Source organism: Trachurus trachurus, assembly GCF_905171665.1.
Source record: "Trachurus trachurus genome assembly, chromosome: 13".
Taxonomy (NCBI): Eukaryota; Metazoa; Chordata; class Actinopteri; order Carangiformes; family Carangidae; genus Trachurus; species Trachurus trachurus.
Genome location: NC_139892.1, coordinates 37,805,938 through 37,828,147, shown reverse-complemented (window position 1 = coordinate 37,828,147; position 22,210 = coordinate 37,805,938). Strand labels below are relative to the sequence as shown.

At 42.1% G+C, this 22,210-nt stretch overlaps 1 protein-coding gene across 2 annotated transcripts in view; it reads left to right on the top strand.

Annotated features, from left to right (window-relative positions):
- Positions 1-22,210, top strand: part of LOC310995926 (transmembrane protein 87A) — a 45,533-nt gene that overhangs the window by 20,087 nt on the left and 3,236 nt on the right. The window contains exons 12-20 of one of the 2 annotated variants that reach the window (XM_083985138.1): positions 117-210; positions 330-409; positions 11,043-11,149; positions 11,263-11,321; positions 14,087-14,190; positions 14,397-14,470; positions 14,635-14,696; positions 15,465-15,517; positions 15,635-15,665. In XM_083985138.1, coding sequence (XP_083841264.1) covers positions 117-210; positions 330-409; positions 11,043-11,149; positions 11,263-11,321; positions 14,087-14,190; positions 14,397-14,470; positions 14,635-14,696; positions 15,465-15,517; positions 15,635-15,665 — 664 coding nt within the window. The remainder of the gene's footprint in view (positions 1-116; positions 211-329; positions 410-11,042; positions 11,150-11,262; positions 11,322-14,086; positions 14,191-14,396; positions 14,471-14,634; positions 14,697-15,464; positions 15,518-15,634; positions 15,666-22,210) is intronic. The other variant, XR_014595863.1, reaches the window with a different exon arrangement.

Below are 22,210 nucleotides of genomic sequence, written 5' to 3'. Positions count from 1 at the left end.
ATCTCCTTTACATCTTGATCTTTACCCGTACGCGCTGAGTTGATAGTTTTCATCCGATTCAACGAACACGTCGTCATCAGAGTTTCACCCTGTGTTCGTCTCCATCTGCCCGTCAGGCCCCGACTCGGTGCCCTGCTGCACAGAGTCGTTGGAGTGGGTCTGCTCTACCTGATGTTCTCCATCATCGAAGGAATACTCCGGGTCAATGCTGTAAGTCACCGTGTGTGTGTGTGTGTGTGTGTGTGTGTGTGTGTGTGTGTATGTGTGTTTTTGTATGTGTGTGTGTGTGTGTCTGTGTGTGTGTGTGTCTAACCTGTCTTTCTCTCCAGGATCGAGGAGACAACACCAGCAGTAGATTTTTGTGTGACATAGTGCTGGCCTTCACTGACGCCTGTATTGTCTGGTGGATATCCTTTACCATGTGTACACACACACACACACACGCACACACACACATGGAGAACATACTGTATATGAAGCTAAAAGGATTTGTAAACATTCAAACAACCTAGAAGAACAACTTTTATCCAACTTTCTCTCTCCAGTGTGTCAGAAAAGACTGTAGAAGTTGTAGCCGTATCAGCACAAATAGCCCAAATGATTACATTTTTTAAAAATTAAATTCAGTTTTAATTCAAAATTTAAAAATAAAATGTAATATAGAATAAAATATAAAATAGTGTTCATCACATGCATAGTTGCACTACTCCCAGAATGCAATGCTTCACTTTTGACATCTGACATTGGTGAGGCATAATAATTGTGATTGGTCATGAAGTGTGTTCATATAGAGTGAAGTTTATGAAGTTGTTTTTACATAACCTGTTGCAGTCAGAAATACCTGAATCATTCTCAGGCCACTCGAGGCTTCTGCTCCCCTAGAGATGTGAATACATTTATTATCCCTCAGTATTTCAACAGAGAGACTACTGGGAGATTAAAAACTGTTCACTCATCTTTGCTCATAGAGTTCAGTTGTAAACCAGAGAGCTTAGACCAGTTCATTTTATAGCTGGAGACATAACCAAACTGTTCAAAACATATTGAGGATGTTTGGATATATCAGAAAATAATAAAAGTGCTTAAAGCAGATATCAGCTTCACGGCCGTTTCGGCTAATGCTGCGTTCAAGGCAGGCTTTTGAAACCGTAAGTTACAGCTTCAAGTCACAACTACGACTTGGTAGCGTTCCAGGTAACCCGTAGCTCGTGTTTTTACCATCCTGTTGTCTGTGAAAGTTCCCTATAACGGCCACTCGTAACTTCCGACCCGTGAACTCGTACCAGATCGAACTGGTATGACTTCACAGGAAGGAAAAACACAAAGTACGAGTTTCTTTGAACGCACCATGAGTTAGCAGCCCCCGCCCTTGTCAGGCATCAATTGGTCCTCGTGCTACGTCACCACATTCACGCGCATCCCTTGGCTGCACACACAGCCCTTCATGCCGTTCTCTCTCCTCATTGGATAACACTTGTATCCCACAAGGAAAATTTTCTCCTCGGGTTACAGCAGAGCAGAGTGACGGAGAGACTCGTGTTTAGGCTGAAATACTTCATGTAAGTGATTGCTGACGGAAAATAGGACTATTTAGGACTTATATTAACAAAAACATTCCACTGATATCTGCTTTAAGGCTTAAGGTCCCTTATGGCGCTGTTAGAGCCATTTTGGGGTTATTTGTGTTTTTGTTTATTTTTTGTTTATTGCCTGCAGTCCACAGTAGGTGGCGCTCTGTACTGTGTGTGCAGGAAGTGTGAAATACAGGCACAGGTAATCACTCAGCAGGTGTGCTGTTGACGGGAAGAGCACACAGTTTTTCGACCGTCACCGTCGTCGTCTTTTGTCGCCTTTTGTTTGTGTTGTGGCAAATATGTGAGCCTTTTGTTATTCGTGTGCACAGTACGTTAAGGGCGCGTATTATGTCAAGAGCGCAAGTCTGAATAAATGTCGATGATTGCAAAGCAAAAACGTGTTGGATTCATTGGACCCGGAAGACGACGGGCGCGTCAATTACTAAGTTCCAGTCAGCAGCCCCTCAGTGGCTTAGGTTCGTTTGGTTGTTTTATTTTAAGAACAAGTCACTACATTTAGTCGAAAAACTTCGCTTCAATTAGTCTTAGTAAGTCGCGGAAAGGCAACCGCACGGAGGAAGAGCGACACCGGAGCAACGCTGCAGCCAGCCGGAGTCAGCCAGCCAGCCAGCCAGCCAGCCAGCCGGAGCAACGCTGCAGCCGTCGGCGGAGTCAGCCACAGCCTCGGAGCCACTGGAGGCCACCGCACGGAGGCAGACTCAACACTGGAGCAACGCCGGAGCCGTCGCCGGAGCTGGTGCCAATGCGGAAGCGAGCCACGGGTGTCCCAGCTCTGCCGAGCCGCAGGGAGGAGATCGACATCAGCCGTGCTTCACGGAGTGACACCGATCACCAGCTGATTCATCCAACGAGGTAGTGGTACCACCGGACCATCTCACGGCGCCCACCGCTTGCATGCAGGTATGAGCAGTAACGCTACAGCTTCATGGCCATAATAAAATAAAATAAAAGTGTGCACACTACCTTGCGAGCGTAATCCCAATGCATTGGTCGCTAAAATGACAATGATGATCGCGTCATAAGAACAAAAAACTTTTCTCATCGAGTGCATATTGGATTTCATTGTGGAACATTGTAACAAAAAGAGGACATTATGGACGGTAATTCTGATAATCTGGTCGCGGAAAAGACCGCTGCCACTGCCTTTAGTGAAGTGGGAAATGCAAATGAAACACACTTGGGTAGAGGTAAAAGAACTGTTATATTGACACACAAGGCGTTTGTTGAGAAATGTGAAAGGTTACAAAATGTAAGAAAAGATAAACTAAACAAGGTAAAAAATCTAAGAAAGATAACTGAAGAGTATATGCATGAAATCAGTGTTGCAGAAGTAAGAGGTGCACTGCAAAAAATTCTTGTGTTGTGTGAAGAAGCAAAAAACGCTCATGATTCTTTGGTGCCTTTAATGTCCGCTGAAGAAAGTGGGAAACAAAATACATGGTTTGCTGCAAAAATGTTGGTTGAAAATGGTTTCATAGATGATGTTAAACAATGGTTGAGAAATAATGAAAAAGGTGGTGATGTGGTTGATGATGTTCATCCTGATGATAGTATATCAAATGTTGCCAGCAAACATTCCTACCGAAAAAGCATATGCAGTGGTAAAAGCAGCAATAAAAGTGGTCAAACAACAACATCTGCTCGCATTAAAGTTGAGGCAGAAAAGGCTGCCCTTCTTGCTCGATCTGCAGCGTTAAAGGGAAAACATGCTCTGGAGAAGCAAGAAGCAGAACTAAGGAGACAAAGAGAGCAGCTTGAGCTTGATGCTGAAATTGCTGCATCCACAGCTAAATTAGCAGTGCTGCAAACTGCTTCAGAATGTTCATGTAAATCCCAAGCATCCAATGGAATTAATTCATATCTACAAAGGTCAAAAGAACAAAAAACAACTTCCAATGGACTCAACCCAGCAGCAAAGCCATATGAACCCTGGACATGGAGTGCAATGCCACAAACCAATTTCCCAGTACGTCATAAGGACTCAAGTGCACAGAACACACACACTGTGGAAAAAGGGCAACAGCACATCCTTGAATCAAGACAGGACACACACAGGAAAACAACAGAGCCATATGGAACAACACAATATGGAGATACACAACATCAAACTCTTTATTTGCCAGTAAGTAATGAGCAGCCTGCATCAATGGAGCAACCACATCTACATTCTGCACAAATGCAAGGAGATCTATGCACCATTATGCATAAACAAAATGAAATAACAGCAGCTCTTGTTCAACAACAACGCCTACTGTCTTTACCATCTCGAGAGATTCCCGTATTCGACGGTGATCCTCTCCAGTACAGAAACTTCATCAGAGCTTTTGAGCATGGAGTGGAATCAAAGGCCAATAAAGCTGACTGTCTTTATTTTCTGGAACAGTTTACAAAAGGTCAACCCAGAGAATTGGTGAGGAGCTGTCAGCACATGATGCCGGACAGAGGCTATCATCTGGCTAAAGAACTTTTGCATGAACACTTTGGAAATGAATACAGAATTGCTGCAGCTTACATAGAGAAGGCCCTGGCTTGGCCTGCAGTGAAATCAGAGGATGTGACCTCACTACAAGCCTTTTCTCTGTTTTTGCGTGGTTGTTGCAACGTGATGGAGGAGCTTCACTATATGCAAGAACTAGACATGCCAACCAACATGAGAGCAATCATGACAAAGTTGCCATTTAAATACAGAGAGAAATGGAGGACAAAGGCACACGAAGTCTTGGAGAGACACAATCGCAGAGCTTGTTTTAAAGATCTTGTTTCATTCATTGAACGTCAAGTTAAGATAATTTCAGACCCACTCTTTGGGGACATCCAAGATGCATCAGGTTCACCTGCTTTTAAGAGTGTTAACAAGTTCAATTCTCAGTCCAAGTTCAGCAGAGTCAGAGGAGACAGCTTTGCTACTGTTGTCGACTCAACCGAAGGGGCATGCTCAATCGCCGAGACACAGGACTCAATGGAAAAGCCAAAAAGGGCATGTGTCTGTTGCTCCCAGTCCCACACATTGGAGGAATGTCCAAAGCTGAAAAGAAAGAAATATCAGGACAAAATCATCTTTCTAAAGGAAAAGAGGATGTGTTTTGGCTGCTTGTGTAGTGGACACATGAGCAGGGATTGCGACAGGCGCCTAACTTGTAAGGAATGTGGTCAGAACCATCCTACAGTGCTTCATATTCCTGAAAGGCCAAGAAGCAGCATTGAAGGTGAACACTCTGAGGAAACAGAACATGTCAGACCATCTTCTTCAGAAACATGTGGTCATACAGGGGCCGGAAAGGACGATGGCATTTTGTCCATTCTGCCAATCCAGGTTAAATCTGTCAAAGGAGACAAAATAATACAAACCTACGCATTCCTGGATCCCGGCAGTACGGCTACGTTCTGTTCAGAGCACCTGATGAAAAGATTGAACATTGATGGTAGAAGAACCAATTTCCTGTTACGCACCATGGGACAAGAAAAAGTTGTTTACACTCAAGTTTTGAGTGGTTTGGAGGTGGCTGGTCTCGAAAGTAATCACTTTTACAAGCTTCCAGAAGTCCTCACACAAAGACAAATGCCTGTGACTCCTAACAACATCATCACACAGGAAGAGCTGACAAAGTGGCCTTACCTCTCTGACGTCCGGATCCCCTGCATAAAAGGCAATGTTGACATGTTGATTGGTACCAACGTCCCTAAGGTATTGGAACCCTGGGAAGTTGTCAACAGCCAAGGGAATGGCCCATATGCAGTAAGAACTGTACTTGGTTGGGTTGTTAATGGTCTCCTTCGAGGCGAAGAGGACAGCAAACCTAACAAGGGGATCTCAGTGGCTGCTGTCAATAGGATTTCTGTGTGTAAGCTGGAGGAGGTGACAAACAATCAGTACAAGCATGACTTCAGTGAAAGAAGTACAGAGGAAGAAGGGATGGCAAGAGAAGACATCGAATTCCTAAAGACTATGGATGAGGCAGCACAGCTTCAGGACGGCCATTACAGCATGAAAATGCCGTTCAGGAAAGAACAGTGGTCAACAATGGTCAAGCAAAGGCTGCTGGGATTAAAGGGGAAGTTCAAAGGGGATGAGCTGTCCCACCAAGAATACACCTGTTTCTTCAGTGATGTTATAAGGAAAGGCTATGAAGAGAAAGTGCCTCAACATCAATTGGGTGGAGAAAATGGAAAGGTTTGGTATATTCCCCATCATCGTGTGCATCAGCCCAGAAAAGCTGCTTTGTGTGTTGTGTTTGACTGTTCAGCTGAGTTTAAAGGAGCCTCACTCAGCAACCAGCTTCTTCAAGGCCCGAACCTGACAGTGCTGCAAACGATTGAAGAGGAGCACAGAGCTAAAGACTGGAAAGACTTGGATTTGGATAAAGATGAGCTTCCAGTTAAGAGAGCCCTTGGACTACAGTGGTGTATGGAGTCGGATGCATTCAAGTTCAAAGTGATGGTGAAGAGAGTTCGAAGTTTGTGCAAGCGTTATGGTGTCGTCTTTACCTGTTTTGCAAGCAGAGTTGTTCATTTGGAAGTACCGCCATCCTGGGATACTGACACATCATGTATTACTGCGTTACGAAGGTTCATCAGCCGAAGAGGACAAGTGTCTTCTATGCATTCAGATAAATGGAATCAAGAAAGGAGAAACGTTGTTACTGGAGACATTGTTGTTGTGATGGATTCCGCTGCTCCACGTGGATCTTGGCCTCTTGGCAGAGTTTTGGAAACTTTCCCCGACAAGAAAGGTTTGGTACGCTCTGTGCGTCTCCAGACGAAGACAAACATCTTGGAAAGACCTGTCACAAAGCTATGTCTATTACAAGAAGCTGCAAGTTGTTAGTGTTGACTTTATGGTGACCTCTGAGTGAACCCAGGTCATTAGTACAAATATTGGGTATTGCTGGTACAAAATATTGGGTATTGTTCGTACAAAATATTGGGTATTGGTACTACAAATATTGGGTATTGTTTGATACAATTTCTATGTATTTTTGGTGTAATGGCTCTTTAATTTAATTTTGAAGGTAATTGTAATGTCAGCCGCCATTTACAATTAGGGGCCGGCGTGTTAGAGCCATTTTGGGGTTATTTGTGTTTTTGTTTATTTTTTGTTTATTGCCTGCAGTCCACAGTAGGTGGCGCTCTGTACTGTGTGTGCAGGAAGTGTGAAATACAGGCACAGGTAATCACTCAGCAGGTGTGCTGTTGACGGGAAGAGCACACAGTTTTTCGACCGTCACCGTCGTCGTCTTTTGTCGCCTTTTGTTTGTGTTGTGGCAAATATGTGAGCCTTTTGTTATTCGTGTGCACAGTACGTTAAGGGCGCGTATTATGTCAAGAGCGCAAGTCTGAATAAATGTCGATGATTGCAAAGCAAAAACGTGTTGGATTCATTGGACCCGGAAGACGACGGGCGCGTCAATTACTAAGTTCCAGTCAGCAGCCCCTCAGTGGCTTAGGTTCGTTTGGTTGTTTTATTTTAAGAACAAGTCACTACAGGCGCTTTTCCACTAGCACGGCACGGCATGGCTGTACTCGGTTTCTTTGCTTTTCCACTAGCCCCTAGTACCTGGTACTTTTTTGGTAAAGTTGCGTTCAGACGAATGAGTTTGGAGCTGACGAGAGGATTGAAAAAAGAGAACGAGACACGTCCGTATGTCACTGACTGACTGAGTAATAAAGTTGAGTGAGGAGTTCCACCATTGAACCGTCAAATGACATGTGACCGGTTTTTACTTTTTAAAAATAGAGTGCCGAAGCGGAAGTAGAAGTAATGGCACCATGGGTCCTCAATTCGAAAAAAGTCTCCATACAAATGAACGGGACTCCAAGTTTTATTTTGTGATCCATTTGAATTGTGCCATGAGAAAAAAATCTGTCCTCTACCTGTTTAAAACATCATGTTTCATGAAGAGAAATCAGCAGTTTGTTGTAAAACTATTGTAGTGCATGTGCCTACTGTATAAACAGGACCAGACGTTCACATAGTTTTCTCTTACGTTTACGTTCTTTGTTACAACTCACCATAATATAGCATCACAATAATAATGTCAGTCATCTGGGGGGGGTGCTCCGTCTGTCATCTCGGGTCCGTTTTGCTGCTGGAGCTGCAGAAAACTCTGTTTCACAAACATATTATGTTTGTAATGGAAGCAGGTTTTCAGTGCTTTTGTGGCGATCTCAGGATATTCTGCTTAAATCCAGAACGCAGGGAGAGAAGTTTTCTGTGAAGTGATGAAGCGGCAGAGAGCCGGCCGGGTCCCGCACATTGTATTACACATTGCGGAGCTTGGAGCAGGTGAATCACCTGTTGCAATGAACCCGTCATTTAAACAGGACTCGTGCTTTTTCTTTTAGAACAGCTTTCTTCTTGTTGGAAGGCGTCGGGTCTTCTGTCGTCTCATTATTGAATTTTTCCCGGCCCGGTGTGTTTTTCACTCTTTTATGTTTGTGGACCTGCCTGTCAATTGCCTGTCAAAGCGCTGGGAAGATGCACAAACGGAAGTGGCAACATTTTCAAAATAAAACGACCGGAAGTGTGAAATAGACAAAACAAACAATTTTATTATTTTTTTCAACGTCTTTCTGCGGCCCGGTACCAAATGATCCACGGACCGGAAACGTGATGTTTTAAACAGGTAGAGGTCATATTTTTTTCTCATGGCACACTTCAAACGGATCACGAAATAAATCTTGGACTCCCGTTCATTTGTATGGAGACTTTTTTCGAATTGAGGACCCATGGCGCCGTTACTTCCTGCTTCCGCTTCGGCACTCTATAGTAGTCCATGTGTCTAGGTCGGGAGCACATTTTCCCATGATTCCACAAAGACTCGCACATAAAGGCTGTACAATATACAAAAGAAAAGAAAAAAAAAGATTGTGATCATTTTGGCAGACAGAGATTTCTGTTGTTTGTATTTGTATTTTCACAGAACAAAATGATAAATATGACGATCTCTGTCTGATACGGCACACACACACACACACACAGCAGCTCCTTTGTGTGGTGTCTTTTCCTTCGTCTTCCAGCTGCAGCCACACGAGGGCGACAGAGCCCAGAGCCCGTCGGTCCTCTTGTCTTTCTGTCTGGTCTGTTTGGGTTTTGTTCTGTTGTTCTCTGCCGGCGCTGCCTGTCAGGACTAATAACCAGTAGCTGCGGTTTGACCTGCGTGTGGTTTCGGTGTGTCTGCATTTTCACACTGCCTCCTCTCTCGCCCCCTCTGTCATCCTTTCACCCTCTGCAACCCGACACTCTGTCCTCTTTCCCTCCTTCTCATCTCACTCTCCCTATTTCTCCTTACCCCGCTCCCCATGCACTCCCCTCCTCCCCTCCTCCCCTCCTCCCTTCCCCTCTGTCCTCTTTCTTTCTTTCTTTTTGTCTCTAGGCTGAAGATGATGTAGTTCTCCTGGCTGCTATTCCTCTGGCTGTGCTCGACTCTACCCTCTGCTGGTGGATATCCGTTACTGCACCTCCCTCTTTTTAGTGCCACCGAAAAAAATTGTTTTTCTCTCTCCCCCTTTTTTTCATTTTTCCTGGTTTCTGCTTTGTTTGTCTTTGTGTATTTGTCTGTGTTTAGCCGAGGACATGGCCAGTTAAGGCGAGACACTGCAGGCAAAAACATTGGTACACTGATCAATTTTGTGATTTTGGGCTATTTTGCTTTCATAACCTGTCTTCTTTCAGACTAGCGCAGAGAAATGGTAGATAATCCACATTAAGGTGGTTATTTTACTTCATGTTGTCTCTTTCATCTGTAGATTTCTCCTAAATTCACCAAAAGTTTGCATTTTACCGCGGCGTACTGCACCGTGCCTGTTCATGTCAGGTCTCACTATAAAGCTCTCTCTCATTCGCAGCCTGATTTATTAAACACTCTACTCCTAAAAACAAGGTGAAAATTTATATTTTTTTAGGGCTGGTGACAGTACTTTTTCTCATTTATGGAGTGATAAAAAGAGATATCTAAAATCTCCTCTGTTAAATCGTGTTACTTTAAAGGGATAGTTCAACATTTTGGCAAATTGGCCGATTGCCATAATCGCTATAGTCATAGCAGTAGGTTTGTTACCTTTAATTGTCGGTGCAAGCTGTTTTTAGAACAGCGGAGCTGCTCAGAGCTACGATACAGAGGCTCTCATAGCGTGGTGAACGTGCAGGTCACAACTTGTCCACCAGAGCGTTGTGGAGTTGTTGGATTGTGTATTTGATGAGTTTGATGAGGGAAACCAAGAAATCCCATAATGAGCCTCCGTAGCGTAGCTCTGAGCAGCTCACGGCTCTGCTCCGCCGTTCTAAAAACAGCTTGCACCGACAATTAAAGGTAACAAACCTACTGCTATGACTATAGGGGTTATGGCAATGGGCCAATTTGCCAAATGTTGAACTATCCCTTTAATATGTCAACAACATTTCTGGAAAGCAAATACGCACGTTTCCTCCTACATATTGGCTGTAATAACAGATTTTAGATTCTTTGAGTCGCCCCTATAACAGTTTACCAATTAGTCTTATGCTAGCTTGCTAAATACAACGAGACAGTTGCAGCAGCGTTATGGCAGAAAGAAGGAGCGTTGCGTATTCCTGCGCTCCAACTGTTTTTCTAGAATCTCGTAGGCTACTCCCTCTTTAAATGCTCTATTTTCATGATATAATATCACTGTAGCATGAACTTCTCACATTTTCCATAAGTTTCACCTGAAAGTCCTTTTGTGAGTAGTGTATGTTAGTTAAGTTTAGTTTATTAGTTTAATAAGGGACAATGTGCAATTACATTAATCATTTAAAGGAAAAAATGAAAAGATGGTTGCACCAGATTTAGCTCCCAGCTAATTTCCATCTGTAGTCTCTACACATAACATAAAAGTAGTAAAACACACAGAATACAAGCTATTATACAAAGATGAGGCATAAACAGATACAGATTGACAATGGACAACACTTAGACTACAACATGTATGAGGTAGGCAAAGTGCAAAGTGCTCATAGCAGCAAGATGTTGATTGTCATATACTGTGTGTAGTGGACACACACAGTATCAGTACAGTAACAAACAAAAACAGAAACAAGAAGTGCTAACGAAAAAGAGAAACAGCCTAATGAGTCGGACAGTTCACTTGTAGTGTCTCGCCTTAATGTGAATGTCATGTAATAAACACCTGAATTAAGTTAGTGAGTTCACTTATGTTTGGCTGCTTATTTCAAATGTCTATATGAAAAAGTGATAAATATTAGAAGTGATAGATGAACACAATATTCATCCTGTAGAAGGGACCCACAGACTGTCGGTGCTTCTCCTCTCATAGTTGTGTCTTCCCTCCTTGAACGCTGTCGCAGACCAAACAGCTAACCGCTAACAGCTGAGTTTTGTCTTCACTCGGGACCTAAACGTAGTAATGTAATGAAACGATGAGTTTGTTTTCACTGTGGTGGTCGATGTTTCCTTGACTGTGTGGTCACATCTTCGTGAGTCTGGCTCAGACCATGAAGCTGCTGCGGCTCAGGAGGAACGTGGTGAAGCTCTCTCTCTACAGGCACTTCACCAACACGCTCATCTTCGCCGTCATAGGTATGAAAAATACTCTTAAGTTTACAATAACGACATGTAATCATCGTAATAACACATCTCAGGTCTTTAAAGTGTTGTGTGTGTGTGTGTGTGTGTGTGCTTGTGTTTTTCAGCATCTGTCATCTTCATCATCTGGACAACCAAGACCTTCAGGATGTCTAAATGTCTGTCTGTGAGTATACGTTGATTTTTCTAGAAAGAATGAATGAATGAATGAATGAATTTATTTATTTATTTATTTCGGTATATATCAAGCTTATATAACCGAAAGGGTGTAGGTTGAAGCCAAAGCTTATATACCCCTACCCCTTTTACCTTAAAAAAAAAATAATAATAAAAATAAAAATATATATACGCATTAAAGCAGAAGTGAGTGATATATTTGTGTTAATATAAGTCTTAAATAGTTATATCTTCCGACAGCAATCACTTACATAGAGTGTTTGGACTGAAACACGGGTCTGTCAGTCACTCTGCTCTGCTCTGAGCCGAGGAGAAAACATTTATCGTATCCTACAGTTTTTATCCAATGAGGAGAGAGAACGGCATGCAGGGCTGTGTGTGCAGCCAAGGAACGCCGTGAATGTGGTGACGTAGCGACGAGGACTGTTATGGTGCGTTCAAGGAAACTCGTATTTTTCCGACCGTGAAGTGGTACCAGTTCGATCTGGTACGAGTTCACGGGTCAGAAGTTACGAGTGGCCGTCATAGTGACTTTCACCGGTAAAACAGGTCGGAAAAACACGAGTGGGTTGCCTGGAACGCTACAAAGTCGTAAGTTGTGACTTGAAGCTGTAATTTACGATTTCAAAAGCCTGCCTGGAACGCAGCATTAGCGAAAACGACCGGATCACTTACTTCTGCTTTAATACAAAAGGATCAGATCACAGACATTTGAAATTAATCAGTACACTTAAATTTCTGATCACAACAAAATAAAGAATTGTACACAGCGCATAACCCAAAATAGTACAAAATCATTGAACTTAATTTTCCATACTGTAACGAGAAATTATGATGTTCTTATAAAGTTTTTTAAAGCTGACTAGAGTACAGCATAATTTAATATTTTCAGGACAATTATTCCAGATGTTAATATTCAGGCGACTAAATAGTGAGTTGGTCGGCTCACGGAAAGGTTTATTACTGATGATTCTTATAGCCTTTTTTTGCAATAAAAAAATAGAATTTGTATTTGTTCTGTATGTGTTTCCCCAGACCTCAAAGCAATATGTCATATAAGGGGCAATTAATGCATAATATAATGTGACTAGTGATTGTTGAGAGAGGAAAGCTTGGGCTTTATAAAGAATTGCAATGGATTTTGACATTTTGGATTTGACATAATTTATGTGTGATTTACAATTTAATTTATCATCAATGATAGCTCCAAGAAATTTGGTTTCAGGTACAAATTCAATTTCTGCATCATTTATTGAAGCTTCAGTGGAAAAGCTTCTTTTTGTGTTAACAGATGTATTTGTGTTCTATTGATTATTTATTTTTGTATGTTTGAAAGATAAACACTCATTGGCTTAATACATTACAGTAAATTAAAAATTGATATCAAAAGTAGCTTTCTGCAGTTGATACTGATGTATTGTAATCATACTGTGGTTGATGGAAGTAGATGTAAGAGACATTTTGCAGATAGTTCATTCCTTATTGTGTAAAAATGTTAAACAAAAAAAACCACACAGACTACATATATCTGGAAACTATTATAAATAATAACTAGTTAACTAATCCTGACAATCTGTGACTGACTGACTGACTGAGTGACTGAGTGATAGAGTTCCCCAATTGGTCAGTGGCAAGCCATTTGACTGAGTTTTAGTTTACACATTGGTTTGGTCTCTTTAAAGCCCTGTTTTTAACTTATTTGGCTTTTTATTAACAAAAATCAAACATGTCTTTCATAAATACGTATTTCACTGAAGGTGAATCACAGCCGCATACAAATGAAAGCTTTCTGGTTCCTTAGAATGAGTTGTTACAAGTCGTTACAAATACATAAGTGGGCGACGCACCGAACCGAGGCGGCCATGTTGCATCGTGACCGTAGGTAACCACGGAAACGGCCTGTTAAAACTGTCACCACTGTGTAGTGTGAGGAAGGACGGAGGCACTGGTGTTGCATTCAGGTGCAGTCAGGCAGACGGCCGTCGGCAAACCAACCGGATGTCATTTTACTCCACCAGAGAAAGACGGTAAAACAATACCACATCACCATGACAACATGTTGTCAGGCCTGTATTGTTTTGCCTCGTGCTGGCGGACCACCACTGTTGTCTGTCTGACGTCTGCCCGATTTCACGTGAATGCAACATCAAGAATACGTTCCGATATGCAACCGCACCGCTAGATGGGGGGAATTCCTACACATTATACCTTTAATAATAAGTTGTCTCTAGATCAGGGGTGTCAAACATGTGGCCCGCGGGCCAAAACCGGCCCGCCAGAGGGTCCAATCCGGCCCGCGGGATGAATTTACCAGATTTAAACAACAAAAGACAAAAGACAACTCACAAAATCCCACATCAGAGCGCCGACACACAACAAAGCAAATCAGAGGCAAAGGAGGGAGATGCACACAGCAGCCAATTAACAGAATCTTTATTGAAGACAAGTTAACATAAAAAAGAAATCTAAATGAATCAGTGGTGTGGGTGAGTGTGGAAGTGCGTGGGTGCGACGTTGTAAAGAGCAGTAAAAGAAACCAAGTGCTGAACAAAAGCCAAACAAGGCGAGCACAGCACAAGTTTTAATGGACTACGTTTAAAGTTGTTGCTTCTACTGAAAAAAAGAGAAACATAAAAAGTTTCATTGTGAACTCGGCTGCATTCAAACCCTGTGGATGTGATGTGATTTTAAGTATTTCCGTTAAACCCGTCTTTCTTTCTCTCTCTCTCCGTGTGTGTGTGTGTGTGTGTGTAGGACTGGAGGGAGCTGTGGATAGATGACGCATTCTGGCGCTTCTTGTTTTCCACCATCTTATTGGTCATCATGTTCCTATGGCGACCGTCGGCCAATAACCAGAGGTAAGGTGACGTGCGCCGAGGTTGCTGCTGTTACTTTGACACTTTCTCTGTTTTCAACTGCAATCAAGCCAATTTGTCTCTCTGTGTGTGTGTGTGTGTGTGTGTGTGTGTGTGTGTGTGTGTGTGTGTGTGTGTGTGTGTGTGTGTGTGTGTGTGTGTGTGTGTGTGTGTGTGTGTGTGTGTGTGTGTGTGTGTGTGTGTGTCAGGTACGCTTTCAGTCCTCTGGTGGATGAAGAGAGTGAGGAAGAGGAGAAGGAGCCCATGATGAACGAGGCTTTTGGTCAGAAACTTTCATCCTTTCCTCTCTCCCTTTGTACCTCACCTCTTTCTCTATTCCACCGTTCATTAATTTAAAAAAATCTGTTAATTCATCACAGTCGGTTTTACTGCTTATTCTACCGCTTAACAAACTTTATTTCTTATTTCTCTGTGTTTGCGTTTTAGAGGGGATGAAGATGAGAGGAATGAAGAACGAGACCAACGGTACAGTCAAACCCAACAAAGTGGTGAGTGATGATTAAATGCTTTCAGGCCCAGGCCGGGTCAGGCTCAGGTTATAATATACATGCACTTTGTTACATGATACATGCCAGCACAGCCAACTTAAAGGGATAGTTCAGCATTTTCACAAATTGGCCCATTGCCATAATCCCTATAGTCGTAGCAGTAGGTTCGTTACCTTTAATTATCGGTGCAAGCTGTTTTTAGAACGGCGGAGCAGAGCCGTGAGCTGCACAGAGCTACGCTACGGAGGCTCATTATGGGATTTCTTGGTTTCCCTCATCAAACTCATCAAATACACAATCCAACAACTCCACAACGCTCTGGTGGACAAGTTGTGAGCTGCACATTCACCACGCTATGAGATAATAACGGAGCGTTATGAGACTGAGTTGTTTTCGAGGTAAATTCATGCAAAACTGCCGATGCGCGTTTCCGTCGGGGGCAGTTTTCGGCAAGCAGTCTCTGCATTTGCCTCAAAAACATCTCTGTCTCGTAGAGAAATCCCATGAACCTCCGTAGCGTAGCTCTGAGCAGCTCACGGCTCTGCTCCGCCATTCTAAAAATAGCTTGCACCGACAATTAAAGGTAACGATCCTGCTGCTAAAACTATAGGGATTATGGCAATGGGCCAATTTGCCAAAATGTTGAACTATCCCTTTCAGTCAGACATGGGCCCATTAATACAGTTAATGGACTGGGCTCAGACAGGACTCACATGGGTCGGACTGGTTTTCGACTGAATCCTGTGATTTCGTTGTTTGTTCTTTCAGGATGAGGATCTGAAGTGGGTGGAGGAGAACATCCCATCGTCTATGGCCGACGTGTAAGTCGTCATGAGCACGAAGTCAGCCCAGTTCTGTAGAGATGTTCTGTCACAGATGAGCACTGTTCAACATTATTGCCATTGTGATGCTGATGCTGAGAGTTGTTCTCTCCACAGCGCCCTGCCCCCCCTGCTGGACTCTGATGAGGTAAGATGTCTGCTTTTCTCACTTCGTTAGTAAACTGTCATGTAACCTCACACAGACAGGAGGTTAGGATTCAACATGAGCTGTTGAGAATTCAATAAATAGAAAACAAGAGTCTTTTAGTGTGGACAGTATCAGTTGTGTGATAGATTCAGAGTCAGTTCATTAGATAGAAGTTCTACACAGTCTTTACCATTAATTTAACCTATTTTATTTTGTCAAATCACTCTTAATGTCTTTAATCTGGAAAGAACTGCAGTTGGAGACAACTGAAAATCAACTCAAATGTGCAGACAAACGCACTAAGACAGTCGCATATCTTTTTTCAGTTTGATTGATTGAAACCTTTATTTATCCCCTTAGGGAGATTCAGTTGTCTAAAACAGCAACAGTTAAAAAGAGAGGCAGAAGACAGTCATTTAAACAGATACTGTAGGTTAAAGAAAGGGAATTAATTAATAAAGTTCATAAACAAATAGAATAATAAAAAAGGACAGCACGAGAGAGGCATAACCAGATAATTCTAAAAGTATTGAAGTGCCAAGTCTGTGCAAAATGCCATGTCGGTGTGAGGATACTGAGTTAAAGTGCCGGTGCAGGGTGCAGTTCTCCGTAGGGCTGTCAAAATTGCTCCAAAATCATGTTCGAATATTCGCTTTAAAAAAAACACATATAATGAGCATATACCACGGCCTGTCGTGATATATTGCTTAAATATATAGTGTTTTTCTTTTAACTCTCATCTCTGTCAGTCAGCCCCTCCACCTGCACATGCAACCCAGCACACACACACACACAGCTAATAAATGCCAAATGTGGTAAATCGCACTAATTGTACAGTGATCAAATTACCGCTCCATCTACTGACCAAAATCCGAAGTATTTCCAAACGGGGCTTTTTAGTTTGCTTGGAGTCCAAACCACTCTCTCTGCTGCCGAATTGGCATTTAGTGGATTGTTAAATGTCAGGTAGAGACAGATGTGCATCACCTGCTCCTAGAAAACTACCTGAAAACAGCAGAAATACACCGACTTCTAGAAGAAGAAGAGAACATGGCAGCTTTTGTAAAACAGCCAGTTGACTTTGTTCATACTTAAAACGGTAAAAGTGCAGATGAATCATTTTCACATCGTAGAATGTTTGATCTCTTCTGTTGTACTGAGATAAAGTATGACACAATCTCCACACAAACACACACACACACCACTCTTATCACGAGTGTGCAGCAGGGGGCAGCAAAGAGCCAGCAGAGAGCATCAGTTGCCACGGTTACATCATCCAGTTGTTTATCCTCTTCTCTTGTTGTCATGGCAAGCGGGACAATGTGGCGGTGCTGCAGCAGCTTAACGCATCAATCTTGATCACAAAGATGCACACAATCTAAGGAATCCCATGATTTATCTGCTGGAAACAAGCGTGTGTGTGTGTGTTAAAGCTGCTTGTGTTTATTTTCTTCTCTCCACTGTTTACTCGGGACCATTTCCAAAATTATTTACTCTGATCTCTAGGCACATGCTTTTTAAGTGATCCAACAATCACTGAAGTGCCTCTTATGTAAAATCAATTTCTTATGTAAGCTGCTGTATGCACACTGAGAGATATTAAATCCATAGAAAATAGTCCTCGGTCCTGATGCCCTGTGTGTGTAACCCCTGTGTTGTAGGGACAGAATAGAACAAGTGAAGGAGGGATAGATGGAGGGAACCAATGAAGGAAGGTTTCTACCAGGGCTGTCAATCTTTCCCCCTAATACTTATTATGTTGATTTGATTTGATGATTTGATTTTTATTTGTCTCAAACAAGCAGATCAAAAGACAAACAATCAATGTAACAAGAAACAAAACAACAATGATACTGTGCAAGTTTGAGAAGGGGCTGAAAGAAGCAAAGCTTATCAAGTTCAGCCCCCCCGCCACATTGTGATTCATTTCGTACAGTACATCTGTAGTTCCATACAATTCAGAAGATTAAAAACATATTGCTTTAATATGAAATAAGACCATGATTATAAAAAAAGAGTAAAATTAGCTGTCCAGTTCTTTATAGCTGTCCAAGAGTGTATGTTTGTACTTACTTTTAAATTGTTTTAAGTTATTGCACATTTTTATATCCTCATCTAGTCTATTCCACATTTTAACACCACAAAAATAGATGCTAAAACTTTTCAGGGTAGAATGGATGGTAGATTGTTTAAAGTTACAGTTCCCTCTTAACTCATTGAGTGCCAACCACGTAATTTCTCGTTTTTCGTTCCCATGCGTTGAGTGCCAACAACGTAATTTTACGTTTTTTGCTTTTTTTTTAAATTATGAAAATAGACACTTTAATACACATTATATGTAAATTTGGGGACTCTACGACGAGGAGAACTGAAATAGATGACGATCAAAGTCACATGACAGCTCATGATCTGGAAGTTTTTATCATAACTCGGCTTCTGCAAACGAGTTCTGCATGCAGATGCAGCGCAGCTCTCACCCGCGCTGCTGCTCCAGCTGCTCGAGCTGCTCGGAGCAGAAACAGGAAGCTCTCAGCCGACAGTCCGCCCGGTCTTCAGCTGGAGCAACACCGTGTCCTCCCCAAAGTCCTCCCGGGGTAAAATCTGATGGTCTCTGGGCCAAAGCAGACCGGCATCACCGACCCGTACCACAGAAGGACCGCGACCACCGGCGGGACCGGTCTTCCCGAGCCGCGGTGGCCGACTGACCCTCACGCTCCGCGGGGAGAAGCTGTGACACGGCACGGTGCGTCTGTGTTATTGTTGTTTAGTGGCGCCCCCCCCGCCCCCGATGGTGGTTTTGTGAATAGAACAACCATTGTTGTATATATTTATCTTATACGAGCCCTTTGATCCAGAAATGCGAGTGTGAGAAGAGCGACAGACACAAACAGCGCAACTTTCATAAAAGACGCTCTATCTCCTTTTCTAGAAAAAAAGGAGGGATTTTGGTGAAACCCAGCCATGTTTAGCTTGACTTTTCTCAGGAACGGAGGCACGTAGAAACAAACGGTTTGTGGCCACTTGAAGCATTAAGGTAAACCTTTCAATTGAGCCACAGTATGTGTTGGTGGCAATAATATAGAATACACTGTGGCTCTACATAAAAAGTCAAAAATGGTCTAAATTGCCGGTACACTTGACTAAAACTTTGGAAAGGAGCGCAGCACTCAATGAGTTAAATCATATATGCTTTCTCTGACCATAAACATTTTCTGGATGTTTATTGGTAGCAACCTATTCCAGGCTTTAAACAAAATCTGACCTGTTTTGAATTTGACCAGGTCCTCAAATCTTAAAATACCCGATTTTAAAAACAACGGATTTGTATGATCAAGGTACCCAGCATGATGTTAAAGGGACATTGTGTAACTTCCAGTGGCGTAAATATCGACGGTGCAACCGGTGCAGCTGCACTGGGGCCCATGAAGGAAGAGAAAAAAAAAACAGCTGTCCAGAATTGCCACAGGCCCCTGTTTTGTGAATGGAATAGCTCGGGGCGGGTCGGTAAGGTAACGCTGAGCGGCTAGTATGGGAGGAGGAAATGATAATTTGTCCAATCACCTTGATAGGCTACCTGTCGGTTTGAGCCCAGGTCAGGGCAGGCTGTTAGATAAGTGTTGATAGGGAGCTGCTGTCCGTGGTGCTTCAACGCTGGTTTGCAGGGTGAGAGAACTGATACCAAGTCAGTACCAAGTCGATCCGGACCTTTATACAGTCTATGGTCCTGACACGTAAAAAATACGTCGGTATTATACTGTCGGGACCGACACGGAAAGAGTACGCACGTGAGTCTGAGCAGCGTGTGGTCTCCGTGTGCGCTTCTGTTTAGGGCGGCGAGTAGGGGCACAAAAAAAATATTTGCACCGGGGCCTATCACCATGATGTTACGCCTGTGGTAACTTCTCCTGTTATCTATTCAGGAAAATCGATTATTTCGTTCAAACGTGTATTGTTTTGCCTCGTGCTGACGGACCACTTGTTTACATAGAGGCTTGTTCATGCCGTTACGTGCAGCCGCAGCGGCTGTCGTCCCTCTGCCGTCTGCCCAATTTCACGTGAATGCAGCGTGAAAAATACGATTGAGTTGCTTGCGATATACAAGATGGGAGTAATTCCTACACAATGTACCTTTAAATATTCAAATTATATTAGAATTATTAATGTGTGTATTTTTTTTTTAGCTCATTATATACACCTACAGTATACCAGCTAATTATTACATCCCACGTCCACTAAAGGGCATTCACACCAAATCTGTTATGTAACATTTGCAACACATTTAAGTTTTAACAACTCAATATAAAACTTCAGGAAGGGAAATCGAAAGATTATAAGTAGTGGTCGATCGCAGTTGATCCGGGATCGGCACATAAATGGTCCGCGGATCGAACACGCATCGATAAAACGAACCCGCATCGCCCCAGCCGAATTAACGGGCAATAAAAAAAATGTTTACTACCCCGAACGTTGCGACGCACTACGTTTATTTCCATCGTTGCGGAAGGCACTCATTCGAATGTCCGTTTTCAGCTTTGAATGTTCTCATTTTGAAAATAATTCAAATTCTGTTTGAATAGCGAAGTTGGTTCTGAGTCTGACAGCCCTAGTTTCTACCAGTACAGAATAATGTTTAAGTATAATGATGAAAACACACTTTTTTCCCCATCACGTCAGTCTTTTCATGTTTAAATTTAAACTGAAGCTGCTTGACGTGAGGAACAACCAGTACAACCAGCACCAGTTGAACACATCTCTCTCATTAGCAGATGTAATGAAGGGGAAACGTTTGCATGAACCTCCTAATAATCGTGTCCTGATGGCCGACTGTGTAATCCACTCTGGTTATTTAAGAGGGATCTTCTCAACCCAACCTGCTCATTATCTCCAACTATGACAAATTATGTAATTGATCCTGATTAAGGAGGGACGTTGCCTCGGCCTGCCACCACCCCAAGGGCAATCTCCCAGTTTAAAAATGGCACAACTCTGACCTACATGTCACCTTTTCACTGTGTTTGAGCAAATAGTATTGGAAAAAGTGCATTTGTTGGCGACTAAATACAGCCGTGAATTAATTACCATAATGTATAGGTGCTAGGGATGTCACAATTACTTGTTTTTACAATTAATCGTGGTATTAAACGCCACAATTAATTGATCATAAAGATTACTAAATACCGTTACTTTCACAAAAATTTGATGTTGGAACCTTATTGGCAGATGAGCGCCAAAATAAAGGTAAATGCACAGATACTGGTCCATTTATCTAATGTAACATTGAATTGGTGGGAATTTAAATGTTAGCTTGTCATTTAAATAAAAATAAAAAAGCAAAACAAAACAAAGGATTAAAATAAACGCAAACATTTGGTATAGATGACAATTTATGACCTGAATATTTCAAACATTTCCCCTGGGATTAAGAATTGGTCATATATTAATAGGATACTTGAAATATTTTGTGTAAACAATGAGTAATGTAATTATATTTTGACTATATTTGATTTTACACATTCATAGTGTTGTGAAATTAATTAATGCGTAATAATCGTGATAATCGTAACACCGTGATTATTTCTCTGACAATAATTGTACCAAGAAAATTTATAATCGTGACATCCCTAATAGGTGCATCTCAATAAATGAGAACATCATGGTAAAGTTCATTTATTTCAGTAGTTCAATTCAAACAGTGAAACTCATATTATGTCTTTATTTCTTTTAATCGTAATGATTATGGTTTACATTTAATGAAAACCCAATATCCAGTATCTTAAAAAATCAAAACATAGTCAAAAAAGTTCACTATTGTAACCTAATGGTGTCTCACTCTAATCAGCTGATATGATCAAATTGAAATAAAATCAGTTTTTCCTCCTCGGCATCCCCCATCCATCACGTTACTGATTTTGACATCAAATATGAGTATGTTGTATTAATTCTGTAGATTTCCCCAAAACACATTTGTCTTCGTTTGGTTGTCACCTCCCTCCCAATGCACTTCTCCATCAATCTATATAAAAACATAAATCAGTATTGAAACAAAGAAGCACGGCGGCTCCTCGTTAAAAAAGCCGGACAAATTGGCTTCTTCGTGTCGACCGTGATCTCATCCTTCACTCATCTGTTTACAAAGGAATCGGCTTAACGATGTCGACCCCCTCGCCGAGGGAGGGGGAGGAGGGGGGGGAGGGTGGGGGAGGGGGTCAGTGAGGATGGAGTGATTCAGAAAGTCTGAAATACTGAGCTGTCACATCCATGAAATAGCCTGGAAACTGAATAAAGATGGAGAGAAAAGATGCTGAGTGTAGATTAATAACAACTTTAGGCCTTCATACAAGGAAAAACATGGAAACTGAGGAGTTTTTCAGTGTTTTAAAGGTCCAGTGTGTAATATTTGTCAAGTTTTATTGGCAAAATCTGAATCTACTACCAATGAATATATTTGTATAAGTGTATAATCGCTATAAAATAAAAACCTGTTTGGTTATCGCAGCCTTATAATTCTTCTTTTACATATAGCCTATATAGCAAGGGTCTTGCTT